Genomic DNA, 24,665 nt, shown 5'->3' with positions numbered 1-24,665 from the left:
CAATTCACTTTTATATTAAAATATTACTCCCTCTGTCCCACATACCATGTCTACGTTGTCATTTCTGTCCGTCTCACATACCATATCATTTTTTTTTTGGAAAATGATTATACACTTTAATCTCATTTTTAACTTTTTAATTTTTTTTTTTAAATTTTAATTAAACTAATTAGTTATCTTAATCTTAATTTAAAATTATTTATATAGAATAATTATTTTCACTAATACATTCTTAATTATCTACTAATTACATCCCTCCTAAAATACTAAAATACCGTGTCTACAGTGTAGCAGACACGGTATGTGGGACGAAGCGTGTATTATTATTATTAGTCTCATCTTAGTCTCCAAGTAAGATTATATGAAATTGAACTAATCCATAAAATTGATATGATTGTGGACAAACAAAGTAAAATATATAAGTATAAGGTGCATTTATTATGAAATATATTTCAATAGATTATATAATCCTAAGATTAATTAATATAATATTTAATTTTTTTTATTAAATATTAAATAATATAAACTTTAGTATAAATATTACTTGAATAAATTAATTATATCTATCTAGGTAAGATTAAGTATCCTTAATTAGCATATTAGTTTAGTTGTCTTTAATCAATACCGAGTTGTAATTAATTGATATAGTAAGCATATAATTAAGTTAGATAAAATAAAAATGTTATTATCCACCGTAATCATCTAAAATAAATAAACTCATATAGTATCTACATTTGTATCGAACACTCAATGGCTTCACTGGAAATTGCCGTCCCTTCGTTGCCGGAAGCTTTTGCCACATTAGTCATTGAAGATTGCCTCATTTACCCATAGGTATGCATCTTAACACAATGTTGGGCAAATCACGGTGTTGATTTATTAGAACGTGTTGATTAGATTTCATCAACATAGGCATAAGTAATACTTCATCTGTTCCATATCTATTTATATATTTGTATTTTGCATGAAGACTAATATTTAGTGTTGTATGATACAAAATAATGACATTTGTGTAATATATTGTAAATTGAAAATATATTTGTAACATTAGGTAGATAATACAGTTACTAAAAATAAAAATAGACGAACCAAAATAAAAAAATGAATAATTTGTTAAGACATATAGAAGTATATATATAAGTTTATAACCCTATTATTCTATTTTCTTTTTCTTCACCACATAATGCTATTTTGTAAAAAAAAAAAAAATCAAAGAAAACAATATCAGATTGATAGAACTGAATCAACATTTGACCCTCAAAGTTGATAAACTAATTCTGCTAATTAGCAAGATACAAATAGTACACATTATATTTAATTTCAACACAAAGTAATATATATTAATAACATATGATGTTGATTTGACCGAATCAGTGTAAGAATGATCAGCCTATGATTATGCACATCTCAATCATTCTGTTAATATAATACAATACATATTATTAACTAACAATAAATAATTATAATCTACACAAATATGTTGTTTTAATTAGAATTATATGTTGTGTGTAATATTACTATAGGTTGGCCAAGGTTGATCAACACATTAGTCGGATTTAAATTTTCTTTCAGTGTTATCGGATTGTTCATAGAAATTATAGCAAATGAAAATAATAATTAAACAACATTAACAAAATAACTATAGCCACATATATATTGCATAAAATTTTGATTGATCAATGAATATTACCTAATTAAGTATATACTTAATACAATTAGTAACATTATACAAATTGCAATAAGAAATACTCAAGAAACCTTACAAATTTAGATCTTAAAATTAGTGAAATTACATTGTATATCATTAAATCGACGGCGAAAACATTTATAGGACAACGCAACTACATATAAGAGATGACAATTGTGAAAAACAATTACACAAGAATGATCAATAACTTATAATTAATTAACATTGAACTTGCATTATAGTCATCAAGTGAAATAAATTGAATTACATGAGAAATTATGAAATAATCCAAATCTTATAAAGACATAAGTTATTGTTTCAAGAATTGAAATAAATATGACAATGTTAAAATTAGAAATATATATATATATATATATATATGATACAAACCCTAATCAATGATACATCAAAATTAGGGTTCGATTATAGATTTTTTTTTTTTTTCTTGGATCAAGATTCAACCAAATTTATCACAATTCTTAAGATCAACACGATGTTGGTTTACTTTCGGAAATGAAATTAAATAAATTAAAATTAAAATCAAAGTACCAAATTTCAAGAATATCCATAGCCAAGTCGAAGCTCTAAATCCAGTTCCTGTTTCTGGTTCATGCCCTCTTCCAAACCCTCTCTAGTCCCAAACTCAAAGCTCCGCCGCCAATCGCCGGCCGCCGGCGGCTGGCTGAATTGCCTGGCTGCTGGCGGCGGCGCCGGCGGCAGAGGGCTATAATTGGCGTAATCCGGAGACGGAAGTCTTAGAGGCTTTTCATGTTTGGTAGGGTTTGTCGCCGCCGTCGTCTTATTATTCCGGCGGTCTTTCCGGTGGATGTTCATGTGGCCGCCGAGGGCCTGCGCGGTGTTGAAACCCCTCTTGCAGAAGACACACTCGTAGGACCTTCCGACGCCCAAATCGTCGTTGTTTTCTTGATCATCGATCAGTACTGAAGACGACGACTCCATGGATGGAGCTCAGCTGAAATTCGAACTCGTTAAGTTAAATTGAAATCGAATTTTATTGAATTGATGAAATTAAAATCAAAGAAAGAATGATCGATCGATCGACTAATTGAGAGAAAAAGATTAAGAATTTCTTTAGTGATGATTGGGAAGAAGGAAGGAAGGGTTGAATGGATTTGGGAAGTATTTATAGAATTGTTAATATTTTAATGGAGATACATTTTTTTTTTTTTTAAACCATTTTTTTAGCTATACGATTTATTAAAAATATTAATATCACTGTCTATAAAAAATTCAGGATTCTTCCTATTTTACAGAAAAAATACATATTTAAAATTATAAAAAACATAAAATATTTTATACAAAAGTCAAAAAAATCATTACAAAAAATTAAATATTTAACCTAAAATAATATATTTTTATATTTTTAACATAATTTTCTATATCATACACAAAAAATTATTTCATTAAAAAACGCTACAAACACGAAGCCACTATATTTGTTTTAGATGTTATTTTTATTTTTTTTAAAAAAAGCATATATATATTAAAAATACTAAACTAATTATCACACTTAAATACACTATTTTTTACTATTTGATATTAAAAAAAAAAGTAGGGTTGATGTAATATTTTATTATATGAAATAAAAAATTGAAAAAAATAAATAAATTGAAAGTACATAGGGATTGACTGTTCTTAGTAAGTGAAAGAGGTCTTTGAATATTTCTTTTGTGATATTATTATTATAATAGTGAGGTTAGAACAATGGCCGGCTGCGGCCTCTCTTTTCTTTTTTTATTTTTTTTAATATATTTTTTTATTTCCAAATTGCATGCAATAATTATTATATATATATATAGGTATGTAAGTATAGGTATGATCTCAGATGCATCAAAATCCAGACAATAGTTTAGGGTTATTTCTGCTTTCTGTTATATTTATTTATATAAATAAATATACTTGGTTTCCATTGTTTAACATTGTTTCTTAACTAGCCAACCCCCCCCCCCCCCCCCATCCCCCTCTTGCAGGCCATCAATATTATAGTGTTTGTGTGTGTAATTTTTTAATAATTGTTTTAATTTATATATAATATATATATATGATGGTCTTGAATATTGTAGTGTGTTGTTTCGAAATTTACTTTTAAATTTTAATTTAAATAATACTCCCTCCGTCCCACGTACCTAGTCTGCTACACTGTAGACACGGTATTTTAAGAGGGGTGTAATTAATAGATAATTACGAATGTATTAGTGAAAATAATTATCTTATAATATAAATAATTATAAATTAAGATTAAGATAACTAATTACTTTAATTAAAATTTTAAAAAATAAATTAAAAAGTTTAAAATGAAATTAAAGTGTGTAATTATTTTCCAAAAAAAAAAATGAAATAGAATGTGAGACGGACAGAAACGGCAACGTGTACATGATACGTGGGACGGAGGGAGTAGTTTAAATGAGAATAGAAATTTGATATACATGAGTTTTTGACTATATACTTAGGTGTGTTTGTCTGGGGAATTGAATTTTAAATACACTATTCATCCTATTTTTTTCGTAAAAAACATCAAATCAAACACTTATTTTTTATTTTTTATATTATACTAAAAATCAATTTTACATTCAAAACATCACATCAATACTTATTTATTTCACATCGTACAACTATTCAAATTCAAAATTTTTACTATTCAAATCTCAACTCAAAATCCAAACCCTCAAACAAACACACCCTTAATAAATTTAATTTGAATGATAAATTAAAAACAAATATGTTGATTTATGTGGGGTGTGTTAAAATATATTTAGAAGCAATATATTATATTTATAATAGTTATCTTATTTAAGAGATTCGTATGATTCTTAACTTATTTAGACGAGTTGTATATCACTGTAAATACGTCTGTATTCTTATGATTGAAATAGAGAATTTTAATTTCATATATTAACAGAATGAATGCACGCGATAGATTTTATGATGAAATTTAATTAATTAGTGAATTAATTCTTTTGGTTTCACCTTTTTTTTTTTTTCCGACTATTCCAAATGCTAATTTAGGCCGTCGGCGGCGACGGCCATCATCGAGCTTTTCGTTTTCCATCTAATTAAATATAAAGTATTGATCTAAATAAATAAAAGAGATAGAATCAACATCCAAGATCGTGTTTAGGAATCACAATTGAGCTATATAGTAGAATTAATTTATGATGAAGACAAAAGAGGTAGTTAACAAATGATGATCATTACAAGACAGAAACCAAATTTAATATAATAAAATTAAATAAAATATATAGATGAATAATGAACATAGGTTAATTTTTTTTGTGATGCAAGTAGAGTAGGGTGTAGATCGAGTAATTAATTGATGTAGCCTTAACTATAATTTGATTAATTATAAATATAGCATGTTTGTCTTGTAAAATTAATCATTATACTTAGCTAACTAATCATTATATGCAGCGGCGGACTTAGGATTATATTCGAGGGTGAGGGGCTAATTTTGAAATTTATAAAATAATACTCTCTCCGTCGTGCAAATGTGTGTTCATTTGACCTGACACGAGTTTTAATAAAAATTAGTAATAATTGTTACTTTTTTCTTTTTACAGTACAAAAATGTAATAATTTTTTCCTTAAAAAAGAAACGAGAATATTTTTCAACGACAAACCAAAAAGAAAAGTGAGTATAAATTTGAATGACGGTGGAAGTATATTTTATTTATAAATTTTTATTTGTTATTCAAAAAAATTATTATTCTGATTATTATATTTTAAAAAAAATAAATACAAATAGCAAACTACAATAATAATTATTATTATAAATTGTATTATAAATATTTTTTTATATTCTTTTTTATTTAGATATACAATTTTTTAATATTCTTTTATTTATTCATTTTCTCTATATTACATTTATTAAATAAATAAATAAATAAAATGAAGTGGGGTGAGGAGGGGAGGGGCTACTGCCCACCTTTGCCCCACCTCGGTCCGCCCCTGATTATATGTGTATGTGGTTTATTATGTTAAAATGTGATATATAGTGATAGACTATTGTCATGTATTGTCGATTAATACGCATAATTATGTATTATATTAATACATTATTTATTTATTTGTTATGTATTATTCGACTTTATTTAAGGTATTGTATCATGTTTCAGAATACTAAAAGCGATCTAATTTATATATTTATATGTGCTCTCTTTCTAATAACTTAATACTTTAGTTATTTACATATCTATATATATATATGGCAATTTTTAAAAAAAAAAAAAAAAAAAAAAAAAAAAAAAAAAAAAAAAAAAAAAACTTGTATAGTGAAATTAATGACCATTAAATAGTTGGGCTTTGAATTGGATCATCATTGGCCCAATATATAAATGGGCCCTTATTTTTGTATCGGCCCAATAAGTAATAATCATTCATGGTATGGTATGCTTATAAATTATAAGCAAAATGTTTGGTTCGCCTCCCACTTACTTTTTGTACTATGTTTCAAATTTTTTTCTCAAATATTATATCAATTGTACTTATAATTTTCTATTTCTATATTTTTTTTCCCTATAAATAAAGATATTTATAGGAATTCAATATTTTTATAAAATTAATTAATATCAATTATATATAAATATATACCCTCTTTTAATGCCAAAATTGCATTATTATTCTTTTGCATGATCTTACCAAACAATTTTATTTCTCTTTTAGTAATAGTTAATTTGTTACTATTTTTTTATTTATTCCACCACTTCTTAATTAATTTTTTAAAATTTTTTTCATAATATACTTTACGTTTATATACTCTATTTTAATATTGTATTAAAATATAATTATTTCTTAGTCTTTGTACAAACCTAAATAAATTTAGGTACCCGACCGAGGGAGGAAGCATTTTTTTATTTTAATTTTTTGTATTACATAAATTTTCATTCTTTACAAGAATATATTTTAATCATAATCATATATATTACCTCATAAATAAATATTCATTTTTTCTTATATGATATATATATTGTTTTTAGTAAGGAATCTTGTTATGTGATTTACAGTGCTGTTAAATTTACTCAAATAAATTAACTTCATGCTAAAATACATTATATACACACACAGATATAATATATATAATTTAGGAAGAAGAATGAATGAATGCATTTTGCATATATATATATATATATAGTATAGAGAGAGAGTAGTGTATGAAAATAGATAGCTATAGGGTGATGGGAGATGGTGTTGACATATATATATATATATATATGTACATAAATATTTTTTGCTTTATCCCATACCCTCTTAAGATGGTCGCGGTCGGGGTCGGGGTCGAGGTCGTGGTCGTCGAATATCTCTTTCACAAAAAACACACACACCCTGAGGCCTGACCTGTCACTACAGAGGGGTTGGTTTTTCTCACATCTGCCCATAACTCTTACCACAAAATGTTATGTGTTTTTTGTCTTCCCATTTATACACTCCCTTTTTGTCCATACCCAATCATCATCACTTATACACACACTATATATATATATATATTACAAATTTACATATAAAATAAGCATATATAGAATTTGGCTTGGCCTGGTTTTAATTAATCAACTAGCTAATTATATGATTTTGTGTGGGACTTAATATATAAGTTAGATATGATCATAATTATTGGACCAAGATTTGTAAACCCTAAATGATTGATGATCGAATTCACAAACCCTGAATGATTGAAGATCAAATTTTATAAACCCTAAATGATTGGATCAAATTCAAAAAAAAAAAAAAAACCCTAAATGATTGGATCAAATTCAAAAAAAAAAAAAAAAAACCCTAAATGATTGATGATCAAAATTTTTTTATAAAACCCTAAATGATTGGGGGGTGGTATTTTGAGTGAGGGAGAAGGGTTAAGTGGGATTGAAGAGGCCAAAATGGAAGTTTCTATAAAGAGAAAAGCCATCATGGAACTGACAACCAGGCATTGCATTTGTTGGGAACATGCAAATGCATTTGCAAATGTTAATTAATTAATTCTACATTTCAATGGAGAAGAGAAAGGTCTTGGAAAATGCAACAATATCCCTTTCTACACAACACACCAACACTACACACACATATATATATCTATATATATATACATAATACAAATAATTATAATAAAATAATGGAATTCATGGTGTATGTTAGAACTTATTTCATATTAGAGAATCTGTTTCATTGACAATGAATCAAATAAGAATTATTTTTTATACATACTTCACTTAAAAAGTCAAAATGACAAGTGTGGTGAGACTAAAAAATATTTTATCTATAATAATAATAACAATTATTATTATTATTATTACAAAGAAGTAGCAGAGCAGTGGATGTCACTAACACACCACTGTAGCAGCTGCTGCTGCTGATATATATATATATATGTATATTATCACTGCAATGACAAGAAACAAAACAAATCTAATGAAATAATCAATTCTTGGACTGGACTGGAGTTTGTTTCTCTCTCTCTCTTTTTAATTTTTTATTTATTTTTTCCTTTCCATTGTGGTGTTATTTTGTGTGTAAGGGGATTTTTGTCTTGTACTTCATCATATTGTGTTTGTGGCTATTTGGCTGAAAGGATTTTAATGAGAGAGAGAGAGAAAGAACTGGCAGTCTTCTTTAGAATGAATTAATTAACAGGTTTTGGGCAATTTCTGCAGCTCCTGTTTTTAATGCTGCTGCTGCTGCTACAATAAGATCAATTAATTCATTCTTCCATAGTTTCCCCACTTTCACAAGATCAAACCCTATTTGCTTCTGATCAAGAATCACACACAGATTGGAGTTCAAGTACATGATATATATGTTCAATTGGAATTATTGAACAACAATATTTAAAGAGGAATCTTTGCCTTTTTCATCTCTCCAAATTATTTCCTCAAAACACCACTACACTACACCAACCCTTATATACATATATATATATATGTGTGTGTGTGTTTGTGTTTGTGATGCATAATTAAATTATATAGGTGTTTTACTTGATGATTCTTACATTAAAAGAAAGATGAGTTTATTATGATGATCACTTTCATGATCTGCAAGAAAGAAAAAAAAAATGAACAGATTGAGGACAATTTTCAGGAGAAATACCATCATGATCACATTAATTGAATCATAAAAGATAGATACAAGATGATGATAATAATACTGACTAAAACATGAATAATCAGAAAGGAAGACACTAATTAATTAATTTGATCATTTTAGACTCATCAATTAATACTTCTCAAGAACATCCAAGCCTAAGTTCCAAATCAAGTTCATCATTTGCATCTTGAATCAATCCCAAATTCAAATCCAACCTAACAAACTCACTGGCTTTCCAAACCCTAGCAGCATCCTTCCTTCTTGTGAAACTGCCTGTGAGCTCCACCACTGCTGATCCTTTGTTCTTCTTCCCCCTTTCGATGAGTTCGGCCTGGGGGCGATCCACCGGTCGTAGCTTTTTCTGATATGGAGGTGGAGGAGAGGGTGCAGCAGTGGTGCTGAGAGATGACTGGAATACCAGAGGGAGCTTTGAGGAAGAAAAATTAAGGTTAGGGTTAGGGTTAGGGTTAGGGTTAGGGTTAGGGTTGGGATTGGAATTAAGATTGGGAGAATCCCATGATGGTGAGAGTCTCATTCTTGCCCTATCTCTTCTGTGCACATTCATGTGTCCACCAAGTGCTTGTGCAGACTTGAACTCCCTCTTGCAGAAGCTGCATCTGTAGTTCCTTTGAGGCCATGAGAAACCATAGATGCAATCTTTGTCGAAGCTCGAATTAGTACCTTCCCTTGATGAAAAACCCCATGTCAGTTTCTCCATGAATTGATCAACAAGAGAAGAAGAACAAGAACAAGAACAAGAACAAGAACCAGGAAGATTAATTCTAGCTAGGGCATGGAGGGAGAGAGAGAGAAATTAAAAGGGATGGTGTCTTTGGAGTGAAGATCTAATAAAAAAGTTTCTGCAATGTATCTATAATGGTGAGTGGTGAGTGATGAGAGTGCAGTTCATTTTAGGGAAGTAGCAGTTCATCTGCAAATTGTCTGTTGCCAAAACTGGGAATTGCTTAAACATTAAGTGCAGAAGCTTTTAGGTTTCCATTGGGGTTTCTTTATTGCCAAAGGTAGGTCAAATCTAGTGGATGTTTTTGGCCTTTGACATCATCATTCTATGCTTCAGACCAGCTTTTGTCATTCACATAGGGAATTATGACATTTTGTGTTTTTCAATATTTTTGCAGTGTAATATTGTACTATAAGTCTCAAAGAAATCAGAATAAAAAAACTTAATTTGGATGACCAAAAGTCCCTCATATGAAAAAGGGTCTCTGTAAAACTCATTTTCTGCTCAATGATTTACAAATTTGAAATCCCACAAAAGTTTTAAAAAGAAAAAGGTGTTTTTGACAGTTTCAAAATATGCAAGTGAAATATCAACAGCCTGACACTTTCTATAAAGGCTTCAAAGTTTCTGAATTATGTCAACACACTCAACAGCTTGGCCTTGCTATGAATAGTGATCAGTGTATTTTGTGACATATATATATATATTTATTGCCTTAAAACAATACATTAAGATAAAAAAAAAAAAATGGTACTCAAAATTGTTATGTAACTACCAAATCAAAAATAATCCACACAAGAATGAATTCTCTCACATTATATATGTCTGTAAATAATATTCCTGTGACTAAATGTAAAGCCTTTTCCTAGACTGAATTTCATACTGCACATAGCTTCATGATATATGATAAAAAAATATGTCCAATGATCAACCGGCGACGTCATCTGAGCATAAGAAATCATCATATGTATGATCAATTAAGTTAATTCCCACTGTACATAGTCAAGGATACAGCTTCTTCTCCCAATTGTGTATAAATGAACAAGCATATTCCACCTTCGAATTCGAATGTTCTGAAACCAACATAAACAAGGGTTCCTTTTTTTAGTAATCTATATGTCAATCGAATTCATGTAGTAAGTATTAAACTTAATCATGTACCTGATATATATATGTGGGAAGAAAGGCATTCGAGATGCTTCCCGGTGTATTATTGCTTCTTTTTGATGTGTTCAAAAATGTTAGAATGCGCCGGTGAGATGGAGAGTGGAAGGAAGAGCATCGTTGCACGTATTTGTATTTGAATTCACAATTGCAATGTTTTTCGGCATCCCCAGACAAAAGGTTACATGATTCCATGTACATCCCCAACAAGCTATACAACTGCAGGAGTAAATTATATGCATTCAGAAATGAGTTCAAATGAAATTTCTATTTTAGATATAGTAAATATGTTAGAGGAGAAGAAATTCATGAAAGAAGATGAATTGCATAGGAATTAGAGTTAACATAGTACAAGATATGAAGATACCTTAAGGGTTTTTACTGAGAATTGAGGATGTTTCAGAAACGATTTATGTGAAAACAACTGGGGATGATCAGGTCGTTTGTGGTAATAAGAAGCTGAAGCCTGAATTTTCACGAATAAGTGGTGGTGGTTCGATGTCTGAAATGTCAAAACGATCCATTGATTTGGAAAGATCGTCAACGGAAAAGGGTATGCTGCAACATGAGGAAGCAAGAACAGGGCAAAGTGAGCAAAAATTTTCGATTAAAGAAATTTAGAGGAAGAACCTATTCGAAGTAGCCTGTAGATGGAAGGTTTTCATACTCAACCTTGAATCATCATCGAGCAGGAAAGAACTACTGACAGCATTGTTTGAATCCTCTGTCATCAGCACCCTCATGCTCGATATTACCTGTGAATGAATGTAAAAAGGATGTAAGTTACCAAATTAAGACAGATTGATGTACTATTCCTCATTAGTTAGAATCCGATATAATATAGATTTTAATAAGTAATCACATCTGATCACATGTAAAAGGTTAGATAATCTTTTGGAAGCTCAATGCCGGAAATGTATCTGATGGTATGATGAGAATTGGCTAAATGGATAACAAGATTGACAGAGATTTACGTCTGGGGATAAGCTTTGTGTGCCGTATTTGTCATCCCAATACATCGTGCTGATTCTGTAGAGCTGCTGAATGCTTAGGACCTGCAGAACAGAATATGTAGTCAGAAGAGCAAGTTGCATACATGTTTCAGATAATCAAGAAACCATTCTTTTTTTTTAAGACAGCTTACAGGACATAGATCATGACTTATTTCATCCAGCGTCTTCTTCGGCTTCTGATGTATGACCTGTTACAGTAACCAAGATTAGTGACACGTTCAGAAGATTAAAACATAATTTAAAATAACAGGATGAGGCTGTTTTTACATTGTGATGTTGTAACAATACTTAGTAGACAATTGCAATGACTTGGAATTATACACGACACCGAAGAAAAAAAAATCGCATTATCGTCTATGCCTATTCCTCTACAGCATCACAAATACAATGCTAAACAAATTTCCTTCAGAATGTGTCGTTTTTTCTTTCTGCAGATCCACACATAGGTCTTTCTATGTGTAACCATTGAGGAATATGCTTTGATGTTTAACTTGAATTAATGAAATACTTCATCAATGAACAAAGGTAAAAGGAAAATACCAGGAACCCAATAGCCTGTCTTATATGCTTGAGCTCATCCCATGCTGTACCTGCGTACTGAAATGCGCTGCAAGATTAGCAGGATAGAAAACGAGCCTTGTCCAAATTCATGATGTATTAAATATACACCTCATCGGTTGCCTTGTAACACCAGTGCTCCAGCTCAGCCAATCCTGCCTTGACGTATTCCCCATTACTAAACGAACAGCATTCTCGCCTCAGCAAAAGGCTGCAACAAAGAAATATTAGTCACACAATTCTCAATATACATAATTAAGAGCACAAAGTAAGTTACTAAACCTGTTGAATAACTGCACATTGATGAAAGAGAATATCTGAACGAACACTTTCCGAACCAAAAAGGCAGGCACCTGAAGATGGATTCATAATATCTTTTGTCAAATATAAAATTAGAAAAACAACAAGCATTCATTGATCTGGGAATACACCGAAGCCAGACAACCCAAGGATGAAACATGGATTCCATGATCGATACAACGAGCACAATAAATGCCTATACATGCACTACAGAGGCACAGGCCATGAACTTCATAACAGAAAATGCAAAATAAAAAAGGTGCACACACAACATACAGTGAAACATGATTTATCACTCAATTTGATCTATCTATATCATTTATCAAAAATAAAATCAATGTGATAGGAAAGCTGAACAACTACTTCATGACAAAATAGGAGGAATATATTAGGCATTAAAAGTATCCTTACATGATTTGTTTTTAATACGTTAAGGAAATTCTCAAGGCTGTTCACAATTCCTTGCCAGTGGGAAACTAATGTCTCCTGTGCAGCAGAGTTTGCTACAGTACGAGAGCCTCCTTTAACCATGTTTGCTCTGGATATCCGAGGAGCCTTGATAATTCGAAAAACATGCACAGATTGGTGCATTAGATGAAACCAATTCTCAGAACGAGGCACGAAAAACTCAATACAAACCTGAATTATCAATACTTGTTCTTACAGAAGTAGTCTTTTTACCTGAATGCATAATCCAAGCAATGGGGAAATCTCTTTCTTCAAGTTATCACGGATCATTCCGTATATTTTCTCCACATAAGCAGTCAACTGCTGTTTGAACAATAAAGCAGGGTATTTGGCATCCACTTGCAGTAAGGCACCCGAAGAATCTTCAGCCAGTGCAGAAAGATTGACACCTTGAGGAGAACCCCGAAAACTCTGGAAGAATTTAAGTAGGAAGATTATAATATGTTTTATATACAAGCCAATATAACCAAGACAATGCAATATAGTTAACCTGTGTCATTCTCCCAAAGAGGGTGGCGGATGGAGATCTTCGATACTGTGGAGTAGCCCCGGCAGCTCCACCAGCTTTCAGTGTGCGTTGCAACAGCAACAACAATGTTGATGCATTGGACAACCAATATGCTAAAACATCATTGTTGTCCTGCGTCTTAAATTCCAGAAAAATCAAAGTTGATGAAAAAAAAATACAAAGAAACAAATATACAAAAGGTCATTTATATCTAATACTCTTACCTCAATAGCGCTGCCTATGGTTTGTATTATCCTGTCAAAAATGCTTGTTCTCTCGACCTCAAATGAATGCCACTGCCTTAGACATTTGTATATGATGCAGGCGGCAACAGGTCTTCCTCTGGAGAAGCCCAAGTGCTGAGCAATACATCGGATGAGCAAATCCTGATACTCCTGCTGCTTCTCATTTAGTGACTTTTGAGGCCTGTCTTCCATCTCGGATTGATCTCTTGAGTTCATGGAAGTGCTATGCAAATCCTTTAACAATATGATACAGAGACAAATGTTAGAGTTTCCCATAACCTTATGATTGGTATATCCAGAGTGGATATGACTTACCACTGGGACGGCCTTTGTGCTTCCAACTCTCTGAGATATTACAACGGAATTTTGGAAAAAGCATATAAAAAGATATTGGTTAGTGATAAATACGATATCTGCAGGAATCAGGTGAATTAAATTAATAGTGTTAAGTTCACCTGCATAAGTGACCTTGAGCTTCTTGATAGTAATTTATGATTCTGTGCCATGGCCAGAGCCTGCTGGCGAAGAACTTTGTTTTCTGATTCTACGTTAGTCAGTTTCTCTTCAAGCCTATCAAAAGTACAACGGTGGCATTAAATATTTCAACTGAAACATCACAGCCGAGAATTTTATGGAAGGTTTCCAGAGAAATATTAACGAGATATTGCAATTAAGAGATCCCATTCTACCTGCTCAAAGATTCCTTAAGTTGACTGACTCTTTTCTCAGTTTCTTCTAACTTCTGACTCTTTTCTTCAAATGATTGCAGGAGTTCAGCACATCTCCTCTCTGAATCATCAGCCCGTTGCTTTTCAGATTCATAGGATTCCTGTGAATGATTAAAACCATAATAGGGTGTCACTTAATTCGCTTAAGATATGATTAATTGTTGCACTGCAAGATTACCTTCAGTTTTTCCATTTCTGAAGTAAGAGCCTCTATTTTAGCTGTATCCTCAACCGGAACAGGGGTTTCTTGGACAATTGAGTTAGCTTCTTCAATAGCTTTTTGAGCAGCCTCACGCTCTCTAACAAGTGAAGCATTTGTTTCATCCAGTTTGCTTTGCATAGCTTCCATGGATTGTTGCATCTTTGATAATTCCTGGGTCTTTTCTTCTTCCAGGTCAGCCTGTGCATGATACAACGGGAATAAGTCACAATTCCATATGCTTTCTGACATGATAATAGTCGGTATATCCATCACTTCATAACTTTTGAGATTTTTTAGCCATATCATATATTTGAAACACAGTTTAGTGTTTGTACAAAGAATATGGCAGCATGAAGGAGTATATTTACCCTCCGACGTTTTTCAAGCTGTAAGCGCAGTGTTAGATCTTCCACCTGCTTTTCCAGCTTATCTTTTGCTTCTTTAAGTGCACCCGTTTCTCTTGCAGCCTACAGGCATTCAACATTTTTACCAGATATTATGATTGTCATCAATTGAGACTAACAAAAATTTCATTGGAATAAAAATAGTGGATTTAAGCATAAAACACATTGCTCTTGAGATGATATTTGTCAGTTTAAGATAAATAAACTCCAGACACCAACAAACAGATATGCCTACCATTTTCAGTTTCCGAAGCTCTCTCTTGGCCAGTCTTCCCCTCCATCTGCACTGGGCCCTAATTGTCGCATGTACAAGCTTCTTGTAAAATGTATGATCTCTATGACATCGCCAGCGAGCCTGAGAATATGATTTCCACATTATAGATAGAACACCAACCAACCTGAAATTCCGCCAAAGTGAACAAACTTAATCACCTGTATAGTAGTTGCAGCCTTGGATTGTTTCCTGTATCTGAACTCTTTGTGTGCAGCCATCTTTCGCATCCCTGTTTGCAGTACAATTACTGAATATTTAAGTCCTGAGAAGTTCTTCCTAGCCAAGTGACCTCTATACTTCGTCTGAATTTTCAGAGAAGCTGCTTCCTTTTTCAAACTGTCGTAAATTTTGCAAGCAAGCATTCCTGAAAGAAAAAGGACGGGAAAGGTGAATTAGAAAGATATAATTACAGAGACATATGATAATACAGCACAAGAAAAGCAGCTGCTTATTTTGGTGTGTGAATTTTTTTTTCCAGGAGAGAATAATTATAATTATGAAACAGGTTTTAATTATTGATTCGAAAGACCATAATATATTTAACAAACCTCTACATGCAGCCTGCAAGCTAATTGATGCCTGCTGCAAGGCAAGAAAGTATTTCCGAGCAATATAAGTTCTAATCTTTCTTTGTATTTTCTTTGCTGCATTACTAAGTTTTTGAGCTCTGCGAGCATCTAATTCAGCCATTTGACCAGCCCTTAGGAAGACCTTCGTTTTTCCTGTCTGAAAACATAGACATGTAATATCCAGCCACTGTTAGCGTAAATAACCAAACTAATAAAAACATAAGTGACACAGAGAAGATTCCGATATCTAAACCATAAAACAAGGGACGCTAACCAAAATCTCAAATAGACATCTATAGCTATTCCATGAAAATATATGGAAAGAAGGCCTAGGGAAAAACTTTATACTACTTAGAAAGTCATAAGGACAACACTGTGAGTATGTTAATTTTAAAGCTACAGAAACCAGTTGAACTTTCAGACATCACAATATGCTTGATGCAATTGCAAAAAAACATGAATATGTATATGTACATATAATTATGAATCTATATATGTATGCAATCATGCATGTGTATATATCAATCTATAATTAGATCTAATAACTACCTCTCGTTATCTTGTGTGTATTCTGGTTTCATTGACAAATAAATATTGACCAAAAAATCAAGGAAATGATATTGTTATAGCTAAAATTCAAATACCAATCTAACGTTTCCTGGAAACAAGACAATTTTAAATTACCTGTGCTCCAGTCATGCCCATCTTCTCCAAGATTTTTTTGCAGGCAGTCTTTTCATCAAAACTATTCATATTACAAGGAAAACAAGTGTTTATACAGGAAATTATTAACCAACAAGCATAGAAATAAAAACCATAAACTAACTTACTTTCCTTCCATGACCTCAGGAGCAAGAAGACCAAAACGGTTGAGAAATTCATAGAATGTCTTGCGGGTGGGGTATCCAGCACAACTGATTCTAATTGCCTCTAAGACACCCTGCATTACACAAAAGGACAGCAAGTAACTTGATTGTGAATTCAACAAAATTGTCAACTAATGAGGAATCTAACGGCTACTGGTCATCTGCACTCACACCACAGCGTAGTTGCTGCAAGATATTGACATTCTCAAAAATAGCAGGCTTGAGTTTGTTATTAGGCTTCACACATCTGACATAATGAGGCTCTGTAGAATTCAACGTGTCCATCAGCTGTTGGAGTTGTGCCTATACCGATTTCAAAATGAATAAATGAGGAACCTCGAAGTTCAATTGTAGCAAAAACTTATAGATTATTTTTAAAGGACCATAATGGGAATACAGAAGAACCTTAAACCGGGAGCCAATAGATGAAAACTTGGAAGACTTATTTGAAGATTTGTTTGACTCTTCAACCAGTGGAGGAAACAATTCAGCTACAAATGAGCACTTGGAGCTACCCAGCATATCTTGATGTTCGGGAACAACATAATCTTTATTTTTATCAAGAAATTGATCTGATTGGTAAAGTACCTGGAGGGGGAAAATCGAATGATATGATTGTTTTCAACTTTGAAAACAATACAAAGATGCTGGCCTTATAAACAAATCAAATCCAAGTTACCTCTCCAGCATAATGAGCAATTGTAAAATCCGTCCGTGACAATTTTGGTTTGATGAAACGTTTATGCGACTTAAATGTCTGATAAAGCTTTTGAGAAAATGTTTCATGTGTTGACTTCGGAAACATACTGAAAAACAGAACCGGACATGGAACAAAGTCATATGCGGATAGAACCAGCCATCCTTTCAAGCTACCTTCAAACAGATAAGTAAAACCATACCAGGCTTCATCAAGAAGAGCAACAATTCCTCCCGGTTTCTGCAAAGACCATGGGAAAGAGTTTCATGAAGTATCAGTTGCAAAGTATGCATACTCATTCAAGTATCAAAGAAAAATTAAGGATAAATCAGCAATGAAACACTATCTCAGATCATAACAATTCAAAATGTCCCCAATTTCTGAACTTCAAAAATTACTTCTAGGAACTAAAATAAATTAACATCTATGTTCAAACATCAGAATCGAAGATAGTAATGAAGGAAGCAGAAAAACAACAAACTTGAGCAATAAATAACTTATACTTCACTCAATGCCAGTGAAGACTAACTGGCCTGCCAATTTTACATTAAGAGTTTCAGAGTTACCTGAAATTGGTTATTACTTTCATTTCTATAATCAACTAAAGTTGCATCTTTCTCCATTAAATGACTTCCAGTTGACATAACTATAGGCATCCGAAAAACATAGAAATGTGAACCTTTTCAATAAGATCAAGAACATCTTGGTTATCTACAAATTCTATGTAGCTCCAGTCAATCGCCTCTCTTTCGTACTCCTCTTGCTCCATCTTGAAGACATGCTGTTAAAAAAAGAGAAAGGATGTATGAAATTTCAGTATCGGTTCAAACGATGATATGTAATTTCTGTGAACACATCTGTAACTACCTGATTAAAATGCTGCTGTAGCTTTTCATTGGTAAAATTAATGCAAAACTGTTCAAAACTAATGGCACCAAATTATTAGTTAGTTCAAGCTCCAATAAAAGTGTCAGCATCAAACAACTTGTAGCTTTTGGAAATGCATACTTACCTATTAGTTTTAAAACTTTCAAAACCATATATATCAAGAACACCAATAAGAACTTTTGAATTTGGATCTTGCCCAATCGAGACATTTATCTTGTCAACCAACCTGCAGGCATCAAATTTGACAAAACCAGGTAAGAAAATATAACCACATAAGAAAATGAGTTAAATAGTACCACGCTCAGCATCATACCAGTCAAACAAACGAGAATATATTGTCTTAGCTAACCCATCCCTGCCGATTAATGCAGCAGTAGGATCAAGACTTCTCTTAATAACTTCTTCGGGAGTGACCATCACACGCTTCAGTAATGCATCTTCCAGTGCAACAGGATCACACCTAGTAATAAAATAAAATATAATATAATAAAATCCAGAAATAGTAAAGCTTTAAGAAATACTGATGGCTTGAAATGGGCTTCAATCATACATAAGAAGCTCTGCAACTGTCTTAAGATGGAATTTCGATTTGTCATCCTTTATAACTGACGAATCAATTTCCTGCCCCTTAGAAAAGTCAACATTACCAAGATGGAGAATAGCTGCCACAACTCTGAAAATTGCATCCTGAAGAGTGAGAGAACCTTAAGCACCCGAGGATAGAGTGCTGCGTGACATCAAGAAGACACAAGCATTAAGATTTTACCTGGTCCTTTTGACTTATTCCGACAACATCCATTGCCCTCCTGGTAGCCAAATACTCATGAGCATCATTCACACCAGCAAGTTCAATACAATTAGATTGATTGAGATAATGGAATGTCTTCGGAGGCCCTAGCTTGTACTTGTCAATATCCTGATCACAAGTAAAATGGCTGTGAGGATATCAAACTGAAATCTATGACAGAGAATTTTAGTGTAATAGTAATTACCTCCTGAGGAGCAGCACAAAGAAGATAGAAACAGTGATAATTGCGTTCAGGATCTGAAATTTGGCACACTCGAGATCTTTCAAGAAGATAAGTTCTTATGGCTGCTCCAGATATTCGTCCATGTTTATCAAACTGAATTTCCACAAATTTACCAAACCGACTGCATAATCACAAGGTACTCCGGATTACTGGCTGTAAAGTCATTGTTTTCAATACCATCAGTCTGATTTAAACAAGTTGAGAAACTTCACCTTGAATTGTTATTTCTTACAGTTTTTGCATTACCAAATGATTCCAGTACCGGATTGGACTGCATTAAACCACTCATTATGTTTCAGATATACCAGAGATAAAAGGACTAATAGACACAAAAATCATGTCAGTTAAATAAGCCATACTATGGTTTAAGAAGATTTATTTATATAAACCATAAAGGGTTTTTCTGAGCATCAATCCCTTGTCATTCCTAATTATTAGATGTCATATTTCAATAAAGGCAAGTAGCCGTTACGAAACAAACAGATATTTCCTGGTATACAAAAAATACCAAATAAAGTCATTCAGCTAGTAATAAAGTGAAAATTCTTAAGACCGTCCAACCTTAGCGGAGTTTGTGTCCATATGAGGAAAACAGGTATTTCTAATTATCTGAAAATTCTCATTAGCTTCAGCAAGACAGCAATCAGCCAATTGTTCCATACAGAAATCAGAAAGTTCCAATAGTATACTCAACATTATCATAGAAGTGAAAAACTTAAGCACAAATCATAAGTTAAAGCATATACTTTACCTCAAGAACTTGTTGTTCTACTGTCCGCCCTTCAGTTTTTTTACGACCTCCCAAATAGGCAAGATACCGCATAAGCATCTTAGTAGTTTCTGTTTTACCAGCACCACTTTCTCCACTTACCAATATGGAGTTACTTTTTCCCTCATTGACCATAGCCCTATTTCAACTTATGAGACTTAGAAATTGCTCAAAATATCAATTAAATAATCGACACCCAACAAAACGAAAGAAAAGATAAAAGCAACACAAAGGTGCATTGTATATCACCTATAAGCAATATCAGCAATAGCAAACACATGAGGACTAAGTTCTCCAAATGGCGCGCCCTTATATTGCTGCATCATATGGGCATCATACAAGTGCGGGAGCTTTTGAAATGGATTGATGGCAATAAGTATACTTCCTGTATAAGTCTGTCATTATGTCAAAGTAAGAAACAACATTATGATAGTGCTCCAAATGTAGCCAAAATTATCTATCTCTGTCTCTTTCTGGCTGAATATGATCAATAAAGAATTTAAATGAAATTTATAATTATCTCACATATATTTCATTAAGTTGGTATCTTATTGCCAAGTTATGTAAGACTCCAGGCTCATGCAAATAAGATAACTTGGTCATGTCATCAACTCCACCAGGAGGTGCATCCTCGTCTTTGGGGTACACATTTGCTAATTTAGTAATGATCTGACACATTCAAAGAGAAACTAAAATTTGTTAATAAATAATGAGCAGTGGCAAGGACCTGCTCACACTATGAACACTCATAACATAAAATAAATTCATTGAAACTTACCTAGAAACACACCGAGTAAATAATAACATTAAAGATTAAAAAGCAGAGGGGTTTGTTTAATCTATGGCAACAAGAAAAAAGAGGGAACTAATACAACCAAACTATGTAACTGGTTTTTCACAACTAGAATGTATGAAATCCTAAAAAACTCAAAAATGAACATGAAAAACTGAGCCTCTAAACCAAAAAACAACTTGCTCGATGTCAGGCTGATACTGGATAATAGAAATGTAATCTGGTTTCAATAAAGGACAGACAACTTGAGTTCATTAATGTTGGCAAACATTTGGGTCTGTGTAAGTATTATTAGCTTTACCTTCTTTCCATTAGTTGCTTCCACCTCAACTTCCTGTCCATTTATCTTTGCCACTTGCCCATCAATCCAAGCAATGTCTGGATCTTCAGCCCAGACATGAGATCCTACAATAATGTGGACTTGGGTACCCTGCACATGAACTTCGTTATAACATCAACAGAGACAGCACTATGACAACATCGAAATTCAACTTCAAGAACTGATCGATCCTTAAAAGCCATCCCTTTCACTGCTTCTTGCTGAAAAGTCTACTCATAAAATGCTTAGAATACGACAATGATATGAAAAATTAGATGATTCTGAGAGAATTATTTCTTAAAATGCTCCAAAATTTTAACCTAAAAACATTTACATCAACATGCCGACCTTTGATGCCTCTTTCATGAACCGCCATTTATTCAAAACAATCCATTCTCTTAAACAGTAAAACCACTCGTATAATCTCTAACGAGAAATACCAATAAACGATTTCCTCCAACACACACACACACAAACAATGTCAGTAACAAAACAAACAATGCATCCGAATGAAATCCACATACCATGTTAAATCAAGCGACACAACAAGGCCCCACTTTAATCATCAAGTTGTGACCACAGAAGAAGGGCTTTCATCCGCATTCAGTACCCAGATATCGATCGCCATTCGCAGTAAAATGCAGAGAATATTGGTGGATTACCTAAAAAATTCCGGAAATCGAAAAAAGAAAGAATGCAGGTAGCTCGTGTTGCTGCAGCGGTGAAGAATGCGACCGTTGGATGGGAAGAGTGAGAGAGATGCAATGGCGATGGATGATGATGATAGTTGGGTTGGTTTGTGGAGGGGAGCGACATTCTTCTGAGAAGGCTACGCTTTCGGAGGGAGGGAGGGAGGGAAGGAGACGTTGAACACTTCTTTCCCGCATCCCATGCTGTCGCTTAATTTCCATCTTCTTTCTTTAATTTTAGTAATTTTTATTTATTATAATTATCCTTACTTACAAAATTACATGTTTTATGCATCTCAAAATATATGCACAATTACTCCCTCCTTTCCGGAATTAAATATCATTTGCTTTTTGCCGTAATTTTAAATATATTAGTATTATATTGTGATACAGTAGGAATAAAATAAAAATAACTAAAATAACCTTAGTACGTGTGATATAAAGGTAGCATTTGTGTAATATATTGTAAATTGTAAAGATATTTGCAATGTTAGGTAGATAGTACGGTTACTAAAAAAATGAAATGGATACTTTGTTATGAGACATACTAAAATGAAAAAACTAATACTTTGTTATGAGAATGAGTGAGTATTATATATTTATATATATATATATATATACATTTAGAGTAAATATCATTAGAACGTATGTTTTCTATTATTGGCTCCTCCTCAAAATATATACACAATAGAGTTATTTTGTCATTTTTTCTCGTTCCAAAACAAAAATAATAGTTTCATTTTTATTTTTATAACAAGTTTTTCACAATTTTACAAAATTAGGCTCACTTTTCATAATAATTGCATAGTTAGAGGCATTTTTAGGAACGAGGAAAGTAATACTCCCTTCATCCATTAAAATTAGTTCATTTGGGCTCGAAACGGGAATTAAGAAAAATGAATATTTTATTGAAAAAGTGATAGGTAGTTGAAAGTATTTTTAAAAATTTAGTTAAAAAGTAAAGTAAATGAAGAGATAATGTAATAAAGTTAGTGACATTTAGGGTGTGTTCGTTTGATGGATTTGGATTAAATTCCACTATTCATCCAAAATTTTCCCCCCAAAAACATCAAATCAAACACCTATTTATATTATACTAAAAATCAATTTTACATTCAAAACATCGCATCAACACCTATTTATATCACATCATACAACTATTCAAATTCAAAATTTTTACTATTCAAATCCCAACTCAATAGTAAAAATTTTGAATTTGAATAGTTGTATGATGTGATATAAATAGGTGTTGATGCGATGTTTTGAATGTAAAATTGATTTTTAGTATAATATAAATAGGTGTTTGATTTGATGTTTTTGGGGGGAAAATTTTGGATGAATAGTGAATTTAATTAAAATATCCCCAAACAAACACACCATAAATAAATGTTGAATGGAGGGTAATAATTAAACGTTGATTTGTTGACTTTGCCAAAATTAATAATTAAATAAATTTAGTGGACCGACTAAGGGCGTGTTTGGCAATTAGCTGATAGCTGTTAGCTGATTCAATTAGCTGGTTTGACTAGCTGATTCGATTAGCTGATTGTATTAAAAGGTTTGGTAAAACAACGGTTTGATATTAGCTGTTTATAAGTAAAATGACAATTGAGGACATTTCTATTTTATTCTTGTTTCTAATATATTCAATGTTCTAGTTTAGAATGTTTAAATTTTTTTGATATTAGTTATTGAAAATTGTAAAAGTGTTATAAAACTATTTATTTTTATTACAGTTAGATTTAAAATATAATATATTTTTATTAAAATATATAAATAGTTTCTTTTTATTGAAAATGATGTAAAATATAAAATAATAAATTTATCGTGTATATATTTATTATGTTAGTTATCGATTAGTTCATTATAATTATAATTTTCAATAAATTTAATTTATTTTTAGTATAAAATTTATATAATGTAATTTTAATAAAAAAATAAATTATTAATATTTATATTTTTTTATTTTATGTTGATTTTAATAAATTTATATATTTTACAATTAAAATAATTTTTATATAAAAATTAATTATTTTAAATTTATAAAAGTAAAATTATAATATAATAAAATATTCTAATATAATTAATAAATAATCAAAATATATTTATTTGTGTAAAATGTATAATAAATTATTAAGGGCATATAAGGAATAAAAAAATTTTTACAGAAAAAGTTATTTCAAAACGCTGGGTAAGTTAGCTTTTCATAAATTAGTTTTTTGGGTCTAAAAAGTTATTCCAAAAACTAATTTACCAAACACCTAAATTAACTTTTTGACTGGTCAAACAGCTAAAAACTGTTCAATAAGCTAAAAGATAAAGAGCTATTTGCCAAACACCCCCTAAAAAGAAAAAGTAAGAATAAATTTGACGGACAGATAAAGTATTCTTTTTATAATTAATATAATATTGATATGTGTTTCAGTTCAAATATTTTTTTATAATTGTCAAGAGTGTTTCCCATCGAACCTATCTTTTTTCAAAAGTAATTATACTAAAATATTTTATCTGTCACTTAACAATCTATTTATTTTTTTTATTTTGGTCTGTCTCATAATATAGTATTTATTTCTTTTTTTTTTTTTAGTAATTGTACTGTTTCGCTAACATTACAAATACTCTTCCAATTTAAATATATTACACAAATGTCATTACATTTATA

The 24,665-nt window shown here is 31.6% G+C and overlaps 3 protein-coding genes across 3 annotated transcripts; all 3 read right to left on the bottom strand.

The window, feature by feature from the left end:
- Positions 1-2,242: 2,242 nt before the first annotated feature.
- LOC127259087 (zinc finger protein GIS-like) lies at positions 2,243-2,647 on the bottom strand. Its single transcript, XM_051286235.1, has one exon. It carries the CDS (start codon positions 2,645-2,647, stop codon positions 2,243-2,245), a length of 405 nt encoding a protein of 134 aa, XP_051142192.1.
- A 6,268-nt stretch (positions 2,648-8,915) lies between these two features.
- On the bottom strand, positions 8,916-9,494 carry LOC127259086 (transcriptional regulator SUPERMAN-like). The gene has a single exon (XM_051286234.1). It carries the CDS (start codon positions 9,492-9,494, stop codon positions 8,916-8,918), a length of 579 nt encoding a protein of 192 aa, XP_051142191.1.
- Positions 9,495-10,521: 1,027 nt separating this feature from the next.
- LOC127258885 (myosin-9-like) lies at positions 10,522-20,820 on the bottom strand. The gene is made up of 38 exons (XM_051285936.1): positions 20,728-20,820; positions 20,452-20,597; positions 20,185-20,341; positions 19,646-19,704; positions 19,395-19,554; positions 19,169-19,318; positions 18,953-19,089; positions 18,716-18,862; positions 18,527-18,628; positions 18,382-18,439; positions 18,194-18,295; positions 17,717-17,754; positions 17,497-17,623; positions 17,223-17,405; positions 16,989-17,120; positions 16,782-16,891; positions 16,636-16,696; positions 15,931-16,108; positions 15,541-15,746; positions 15,344-15,463; positions 15,073-15,171; positions 14,681-14,902; positions 14,464-14,603; positions 14,230-14,344; positions 14,093-14,119; positions 13,754-14,008; positions 13,512-13,667; positions 13,235-13,432; positions 12,965-13,108; positions 12,536-12,606; positions 12,365-12,464; positions 12,236-12,292; positions 11,827-11,883; positions 11,657-11,737; positions 11,355-11,437; positions 11,050-11,240; positions 10,680-10,901; positions 10,522-10,591 (listed from the first exon to the last, which is right to left on the bottom strand). Exons 1-36 carry the CDS (start codon positions 20,803-20,805, stop codon positions 11,117-11,119), a joined length of 4,380 nt encoding a protein of 1,459 aa, XP_051141893.1. The 5' UTR covers positions 20,806-20,820; the 3' UTR covers positions 10,522-10,591; positions 10,680-10,901; positions 11,050-11,116.
- Positions 20,821-24,665: the final 3,845 nt, after the last annotated feature.

This window comes from Andrographis paniculata, unplaced genomic scaffold (genome assembly GCF_009805555.1).
Source record: "Andrographis paniculata isolate CXL003 unplaced genomic scaffold, ASM980555v1 Contig5END, whole genome shotgun sequence".
Classification (NCBI taxonomy): Eukaryota; Viridiplantae; Streptophyta; class Magnoliopsida; order Lamiales; family Acanthaceae; genus Andrographis; species Andrographis paniculata.
This window is presented reverse-complemented; position numbering and strand designations above follow the sequence as displayed.

What these genes read in the sequence shown, in the direction of transcription:
- LOC127259086 (XM_051286234.1), bottom strand. Translation starts at nt 9,494, where the DNA reads ATGGAGAAACTGACATGGGGTTTTTCATCAAGGGAAGGTACTAATTCG.
- LOC127259087 (XM_051286235.1), bottom strand. Translation starts at nt 2,647, where the DNA reads ATGGAGTCGTCGTCTTCAGTACTGATCGATGATCAAGAAAACAACGAC.
- LOC127258885 (XM_051285936.1), bottom strand. Translation starts at nt 20,805, where the DNA reads ATGACCAAGTTATCTTATTTGCATGAGCCTGGAGTCTTACATAACTTG. An exon ending in GCTCAAGGTCACTTATGCAG is followed by an intron (nt 14,120 to 14,229) that starts GTGAACTTAACA and finishes GTAATATCTCAG; the next exon opens with AGAGTTGGAAGCACAAAGGC. An exon ending in CTGCTCGATGATGATTCAAG is followed by an intron (nt 11,241 to 11,354) that starts GTTGAGTATGAA and finishes CTCATGTTGCAG; the next exon opens with CATACCCTTTTCCGTTGACG.